Below are 8,155 nucleotides of genomic sequence, written 5' to 3' on the forward strand. Positions count from 1 at the left end.
AGTAAGCTTCAGAGCGCGCTGGGAGGAGCCGAGCACCGCCTGGCCTTGGCGCGCTATGGGCGACTCCCACGACGGCGCGGCCGGGACGGCGCGAGCCGTGGGGCGTCCGGTGGGATCAAAGAAGCCAAAGGAGGCCAGCCGGCGCGTCTGGGATTGTGGGATAAGGGGCGGGAGAGAGAGGATTGGCATGGGCGGGGAGATCCCGGCCTAGCCTGTGCCTGTGTCATCGGGAGGGTGTGCGTGCGTGTGTCGGTGTGCGGGTCAACACGCTCCTGCCCGAGGCCGAGACCTGGGTGGATCCGAGTGTGGGTGGACAGGCTCCCGGGTGGGTGCCCCAACCGGAGGGAGAGAGAGGGAGCGAGATCAAGGGCAACGAGGTCTGCGGGTTCCTCTGTGTGTGTGTCTCAGGCCCTGTGGCTCAGCACTGGAGCCGCCTGTCACCCACAGGAATGCGGCTTCTCTCGGCTCCCCAGGCCGCCCCCTGTTCCACAAGGAGGTGGCCGCCAGGAAAAAGGGCGGGGGAGTAAGGGCAGAAATCCGCCTAGCCCAACGCGAGCCTCAAACAAAGGCCAATTTATCTGCTCTTTTACACGATGGCCCAGGAGGCGGACAGGGCACCAAAGAATCATACTGGCCCTGGCTGCCAGCATGCCCTCGGCCTCCTGGGCTTTGTGAGGTGGTCTGAAGATGGGGAATATGGGAGGCGCGGTGAAGAAGCCCACGGAAAAGAAAATTAAATCTTGGGGTGAGCTTGACATCTCGGGAGCACTAGACTGAGAGCTTGGCAAGTGGGGACCGGAAGGGGCAGGCAGAGGTCAGGAGAGTGGGGTCGGGCAGACCGGGACTATGCTGGGGAGTGGTACATGTTTATATTAGATATAGGGATAAACAATGGTGAGAAGGAGGGAGGGTGGAAGCCAGGGCAAGGGAGAGGAACATCACACGGATATTTTTAGCCTTTGCTGAGGATCTGTTATTTTTACATCCTTGGGCGCAGGACTGCAGGGAGTTAAATTCCCCAGGGAGAATCCCCGCGGTGCCAGGGAAAACCCGCTGCAGACTGGTTTGCCAGAATATTTTCGTCCACGGCTCCCGGACCAAGTTATAAAAAAAAAAAAAACCGCGAGAGAGAAGAGGCCATTGCGAGTGGAAGAAGTGAGGTTAGCACAAGGGAAGGGATCCTGAAACCTAGTCTGTCCGCGCGGCGTCATGCGTGCCCGCGTCGCAACGAGGCTCTGGTGTCCTTAACAACAAGCAGTGTCAAGGCTGGGGGTGGCGGGGTGGTCGTTAAAGAAGAGCTTCCTTCTTCTTTCCGGGAAGAGTCCGAACTCGTGCTTCCCTCCGCTTGACCGCGCCGGCCGATCGGGGGTGGTAGTGAAGGGATCCCCTTTTCAAAGCAGGAGAGAGGAGGGGAGGTGATGGGGACGGCTGGAACAATATCTGCCCTCTCCACGTGTAGAAAGGTAAAGAGTGTGCTCCAAGCACATTCTTGCCACTCAGGCCCCCAGTGGGTGCGCCCCCTCCAGCCTTCGCGAACACGCACCCGAGGGCGGCGAGGGGTGCCAGCGCAGGAAGAAGCTGGCGCTCGGAAACCGCGGCGGGGGGGGGGGGTCGTTTCTCTCAGCCGGATTCACCAGACGTAAAGCGCTGGCTCTCGGTGCAATGGAAACTCCCGCACGCCTTACAAGCCAAGGATGGAAAGCAGGAAATGGATCCCTCTACCTTTCCCCCTCATCCTCCTGTTCTTTGCCAGCGCAGAAAACAAAGTGGGCTCCGCACGGCTTTCCCCCAAGCGCGTCGCCATCCGGACCTTCTTCAGAGAAAGGAGGGCTGGAGGGGAACGAAGGGGTGGGGTGGGGGCGAGAAGCTTCGAGAAGAGAAACGCTTTGGGGGTGGGGGAGGAGGAGGGGTCCACAGCCTTGGCCGCGGCCCATGCGCCGCCCCGGAGCCAGGCAGGGTGCCTCTCAAGACCGGCAAACCATCAAATCCCCTCAAGGTCTTTCTAAATTGGCAGGCTAGAAAGGAAAGGGGAAGAGAAGTAAGGAGACGAGGAGAGGAAAGGAGAATAAGAGAGAAAGAGAAGGAGAGAGAGCACACAGGTAAATTCCCCTCAGGGCACACAGCGTGCCTTTTCAGGTCTAGTCTCCCAATCCTGGAAGAACCTTCTCAGAAGTCCTCAGATGACAGGATGTAAATTTTTACGTTCTAATCTTCCCCCCACGCCCCCACCCCCGCCCAAGAAAACTATTTTGTCAAATTTATTGCTGCTGACTTCCTAGCTGTAAAATATATCTCACGCATCTTGTAATTTCCAACAAACGATTTCCCTTGGTATCCCAAGGAAACAGAGTCAGGCGAACTAAAGGACAGTCAAAAAGACACCCACAATTCAGGCCTGGGAGTACAGCTCTAGACCCGGGCTGTAGCTCTGGTCACACTGTTGATGTCTGTATGCAGAGGTGCAGGGAGAAGGACGCGACAGAGGCCAGGGTTGCTGCAAGTCCTTCCTTTCTGCCCCAGAGAAGGCTTCACAAAAGAGAAATCCCTGCAAACAGATGCAGTTTCCCATCGTTTGGAACCTGCTTTGCCACTGTCTTACGTAAAAGCAAAGCAGAGAGAGCTCCTTCCTGAAAAAACCAGAGCGGTAAAGAGGATGAAGGAAGTAATTTATGTTTGGAATATTGTCTCACATGATATGAAATCAACACGGGGCCACAATACTTTCCTTCCTTTCCTCCACCTCATAATTCCCTCTCTTGGCAGAACGAATGCATCCCCCCTACACACACATGCCCTGCTTGGCCTACTGATTTAGGTCCATCATTGTTTTCAAGTCCTGTGATCCTTTCCTCTTGTGAAAGAGCTCAGATACATTTATAATCATACACTGAGTTCAAGGTACTACCATTTGCCACACTGCAAACATTTCAGGTTTTTTAAAAAATGTAATAGAAGGGGAAATTTCTTTTTCTTCTTTTTCTTCATTTTCTTATCTCTGGAAGCTCCCTTTGAAGGGAGTGTAATTTGTCTAATTGCTCTGGCAATACACAGAGGCTGATGGAGAGGGGGGCAGTCTCCACCATAATTGCTTTGAGCTTAGAATTCAGAGTGGTTATTGAGGGATTTCTGCTGCTTTCTTACACACAGGGAGGGCTGTATTTATATTCCAGCATTACTTTCTACCTGAAACAATTTGGGGTTAAACTTAAAATTATCTAAATGTTTTTGTGGTTAGGCCAAAAAACACCTAAATGTATATTATGTGGCAGTACTCTAAACAGGCCACATATGTATATAGACATATAAAGTGCAGCATCCAACGTATACACATCTACAGTTCTGCATCTACACAGCCCCCAGTTTCTGTCTTCCCTTTTGCCTTGTTGGATCTCTGCAGAGTTTGTCTTCCTTTAATTGCCTGCACAAAATGTCACTAGCCCATTATAAGTGGGGCAAATGGAGTATTTTTTAGAAGCATTTTGCTTTCATGGTCGAAATAATTTTATTTATCCAGAATATACAGTTTAATTCTTCTATCTACACTTATTTACATGGTTAAAATAACATTGAAAAAAGTCTTTTGAAAATTTGAGGTCATAGATTTCAAGGCACTATTGATAGTGTCCACAGTTGCGCAAAAAAAGTTCGTCTGTAAAAAAAGGGGGGACGGGGTTCTTTGAAATGCAATAACTTACATGCAAAAAAAGCTTTACACATGAATCTTTTTTGTTTCTGTTTTCCAAACTTCCCCATATGAATTCCTTTTTTTTTTTTAAAATGATTTTCTAAAACAGCAAAAACACAGTAGTCCCAAAAAAGACAGCAAGAGAAAGCGGCCGGTCTAATAGAGTGTCCCGGAGGCCAGCGCCAGCGGGTGCTGTAAGGAGCCGGGTGGCGGCAGGTGGGAATTGATTGAGCTGGCCGCGCTCGGGTACCAGGAAGCCGAGTTCTCCAGGTAGCTGGACGCGGGGGACTGGTTGGAGGTCGGAGGGTGGGCATGAGGGTGGTGGCTGAGCGAGCGGGACGAGCCCTGGGGCTCCCACACCGCCGGAGACTGAGGCGAGTTACACGCCATAGGGTCGCTGGAGCTGGGGCTGTGCTCCGGGGGCATCTCCCCGTTTTTCATGATCTTCTTGATCTTGGATCTTTTGTTCTGAAACCAGATTTTCACCTGGGTGGGGGAACAAAGGCACACGTTACCGGGACACTCAGAGGCTGCCCGCGCGCCTCCCCCAGGGTGGCAACTGGAGGCGATTTCGGCCCCCAGAAGGCCAGGCCCTGGCGTCTCCCCGCGGCTCTCGGCCCACGGTCAAGGGGCTGGGCCGGGGGCAAAGCCTGCATCTCGGGCCCCAGAGGGCGCCCTGTTGGCTGCTGCTGGCGCAGGACCCCCAGGCTTTTGTCTTTTGTTGGGGCCGGGGGAGGGGGCGCGAGTGTCCGCGGCCGCGAGCGCTCACGGGTAGGCCTGCGCGGAGCGCCTACAAAGCGGCGCCACGAACGTCCCCAGAACAACCGCCAGGGCCCGGTGAGCTAGGGGCGCGGGACTGGCTACGCGAGCGTGCGCGAGTGTGGCGAACGAGGAGCGGTCTCCCCGTTTCCCGACCGACCCCTTTCACTCCCTCCTCGGCTCCGATGACATTCTTTATTCTTCCCAAGACCCCCGTGGGGCTGGGGTGGGAGTGAAGGGAACGGGACGATCCAGGGCAGATTTCCCCGTACAACCGCGCCCTCCCACCTCAGAAGGTCAGGCTGCTGCGGCCTAAAGCTCCGCAGGCGCAGGGCGTGACCCGTCAGCTCTTCCGGCTGCAGGCGACGTTCCCGGCTTGCGCGCGGCCTAAGACCACCGAGAGTCCGCCGGGCCCCGCTCATCCCGAGAGGCTCTGCATTGTGCAGAGAACCAGACAGTTTCTCACAGCTTCGAGAGTGTCCTAGAAACAACTCTCCCCTTGTTTCCAGCCTAGGAAACCGGCCCCTCAACGCCCGAGGCTCGAAGGGGTGGGGCTTGCATCTCGGGATGAACGCGGTCTCCATCCCATCCCTACCGTCGCACGGCGGCGACACCCGGCCTGACTCCTAGAGGGAAGGGCGCGGGGTCAGTGTCTTTCTGTCTGTGAGTTTCTCGCGGGCCCTACTGAATCGGCTCCAGCCCGCCGGGACCGAACCCCGCGGCCAAGCCAGGCTTGCAGCCCAGGCGGGGCTCTGGCCCAGCCGCGGCCGGATTTACCTGTGTTTGCGTCAGTCCCAGGGAGGCGGCCAGCTCGGCGCGTTCGGGCAGGGCGAGGTACTGAGTCTTCTGAAACCTTCTCTGTAACGCGGCCAGCTGAAAGCTGGAATAAATAGTCCTGGGTTTACGAACTTTCTTTGGTTTGCCGTTCACCATCCTCACCTCGGGCTCGGCCACTTCTTTCTCTAAATAATCAAAACAGACCCGGTTAGAGTTGTCGGCAGACAATGGCCCTTTTGCAGAACTTGCAAATACAGTCCTTGAATTTATTACCACGCAGCCTTCACTCTCTTTTCCCCATATCACCACCTTTGCTTCACGAGACCCCTCTCTCCCCATCGTGGAAAATCCAGGTAGCCTGATTAATTCCCTACTCTGTTTATTCAGGTTCTCCTGGGTTTGTGCAAGGCGCCTTGTACAGCAAAACTCCTTTCTCGGCGTCCGGGATTTAGCCCTTGCAGCGGTTCCTGCTTCACCCGGATTCGTTTTCAAGCCCACCCTGTGTTCACCGACGTTTCTTGGGTGAGTCTGGCCAGCCGCTCCCGGGGATTCAAGGGGGAGGCCCCGGGCCGCGGCCCCCCTTATGTCAGCGTCTGTTCGGGCGCCCGCAGAGGCCAGACGCATGGGCAGGGAAGACGCTAACCGAGGTCTCCAAAGTTCAAAGACCCACAAGCAAACTATGCTCCTTCAATTCAGCAGCAAGCCGTCCGAGCCGCCGCAGACAGAGGGCCGATTATGCAGACCCCATAATCTCCCTGCAGATCTGCGAGGGCACAGATGTGTCTGGTTTCTTTTACAAATAGACTTAATAAGTTCTTGGCCAAAAGAAAAAAAATCTTTCATTTATGCACGAAGTTCAGAGACACTGAAAGGAACGAAGACACGCCTCCCCCCTCCACCCGCCCCCCCTCCCCGCAGTCTTTTAAAGTTTATCAGGAGTTATAGTTCCAATACAATTTGAAAAGGAATCCGCGGTGGGGTGTTTTCGTAGGAAAGGGGCGGCAGGTCAGGACGAATTTAGCAGAATTGTGAGTATAGACTTGGGAGAAAAAAGACTCTCGGAACGCGTGTTTTACAAACGTGCCCTGGGGCCACAAGTCCCCTTTCACAAAAGTACCATCTTATCAAAAGTGCCCATCTCTGCAAGGGGCGGAGAACCTCTCCTCGGTGTGTGTGTGTGTGTGTGTGTGTGTGTGTGTGTGGCGAGCTCCTAGGAGAGGAAGGGTGGAGGATGAGGGCTGTGGTCTCGATTCTGCCAGAGCAGGGGATGCTAATATTAGCAGGATTATTAATGTGCTGGTGGGAAGAGATCAAACCTGACCAGCAAAACCTCTCCTAGGAGACCTCATACCTCTCTTACTGCCCAAGCTCACTAACCCTCTTAAACTCTCCAACTAAGTTTCAAGGCAGATGCGAAAGGAGATGGGAAGGAGAAACAAATTGTAGGCATCTAAGGGAGAAGGAAAAAAGTATTGCTCCAATATCGTGACCCTTCAGCAACCCTCCTCCGCCTTCAAATGGCTTTTTGTTTTGGGAAATGCCTTGGAGAAACCGCAAGGCTCTCGGCGCGCTCTTCCTCTGGCGGGCTACAGCTCTCCGGCCCCACCCCGCCCCGCGCGCTCCGGGTACCCGCACCACGCTGGCTCGCGGATGCTCTCACACTAATCCCCGCAGAGCCTTTGAGGCAGCCTTCCACTCCCACTCCTCGAGCACGCTTACCCTAACATCCCGCAAATAACCTTCCGTTCATTACGTAAACGCCGCTCAGGCTGGTTGATTCTTTCCTCTCTCTACCCCTACCCTCTTTCCAGCTTCGCCGGCTTCCGAACGGGCAAGCTGGGAATCCAGCGGCTGAGGGGTCGCCCGAGGGTACCAGAGAGGAGAGACGCTTGTCCGAACTCCCCCGCGGGCTTCCTCTACTAAGAATCTCTAAAATGCTGGCTCGGGAACCTCTCTTGGTTGCAGAGTCCCGGCCCCCACTCCCTTCCGCCGGGTGAGCCCGCACTGCAGTGGACGGCGCGGCCCCGGATCTCCCACCGCATGTCGCTCCTCCCTGATCCTGGCTCCCCCTGTGTCGGTCCCCACCCCCAGCCCCCGTACCTGGCTGGCTGGTGGCGCTCGGGACGCGGTTGTAGGCGCCGCCGTACTGGTGGTAGGGGCTGGCGTAGCTGTAGTCGGCGTAAGCTTTGGCGGGGTAGCTGCCGGCGGCGCCGTTCACGCCGTGGTACTGGTACTGGTAGGGGTTGAGCGCTTTGCCGTAGGAAGCCGAGGTAGGAGAGCAGTAGCCATGCGGGGCTCCCCCCGTGGGGCTGTAGTAGTCGGAATCGGTAGCCGACGACTCGGGCAAAGTTGGCGATTCCTGAGACGGATGGTGCATGGCTGCGGACGTCTGGAACGGGGCTTGGAAGTCGCCGGATCGGATGCTGGGGACCCTTCTGTCAAACACTCCTGTCATCGCTCGCTGGCGGCGGCGGTTGTCCTTGCTGCTCTGCGGCGGCGGCTGCCCGAGTTGGCCGTGGGGCTGCTCTGGTCTAAGCAGACATGGCTGTGGGAGCGAGGGAGGAGGAGGAAGAGGAGGAGGAGGAGGAGGAGAGGCGGCGGCGGCGGCGAGGAGGAGGCTGGGAGTCTTGGAGGCTCTGTCTCCGGCAGGCTGACTGCTGGCTGAGGCGCAGCACAGCCTTGGTTAAATCCTTAATTGCGCGCTTACGCACAGCGGGGTGGATCGGGTTCCATTGGCCAGGGCCTCAGGAGCAGCAGCAACACCCTAACTCGTCCAACTAGTTTTAGCACAACAAAGCATTGCTTAAAAAAAAGAGGGAGAAAAAATGAAGGGGGGGGAGTGTGTGTATGTGTGTGTGTGTGTGTGTGTGTGTGTGTGTGTTGTTGCTTGCTGGGGGAAGAGGGGGTCCTCAGGCAATCTGTTTTCAGTGAATA

General features: G+C 55.8%; 1 protein-coding gene across 35 annotated transcripts in view; it reads right to left on the bottom strand.

Moving 5' to 3' along the window:
* The window catches only part of DLX5 (distal-less homeobox 5), a 100,782-nt gene extending 92,969 nt beyond the window's left edge, over nucleotides 1-7,813 (bottom strand). For 34 of the 35 annotated variants that reach the window (XR_016394354.1, XR_016394350.1, XR_016394348.1 and 31 more), the window contains exons 1-2: nucleotides 7,322-7,813; nucleotides 5,222-5,406 (exon numbers count right to left, since the gene is read on the bottom strand). Coding sequence is in view for 1 of the 35 variants with exons in the window: in XM_022589991.3 (XP_022445699.1) it covers nucleotides 3,842-4,171; nucleotides 5,222-5,406; nucleotides 7,322-7,676 (870 nt within the window). In the remaining 34 variants the exon portion in view is untranslated. Of the gene's footprint in view, nucleotides 1-2,649; nucleotides 4,172-5,221; nucleotides 5,407-7,321 lie in introns of those variants that run through there. The other variant, XM_022589991.3, reaches the window with a different exon arrangement.
* Nucleotides 7,814-8,155: the final 342 nt, after the last annotated feature.

Source organism: Delphinapterus leucas, chromosome 9 (genome assembly GCF_059928025.1).
Source record: "Delphinapterus leucas isolate spDelLeu-1000000601 "Yukka" chromosome 9, BTC_Dleu_Yukka2, whole genome shotgun sequence".
In the NCBI taxonomy this organism is placed as follows: Eukaryota; Metazoa; Chordata; class Mammalia; order Artiodactyla; family Monodontidae; genus Delphinapterus; species Delphinapterus leucas.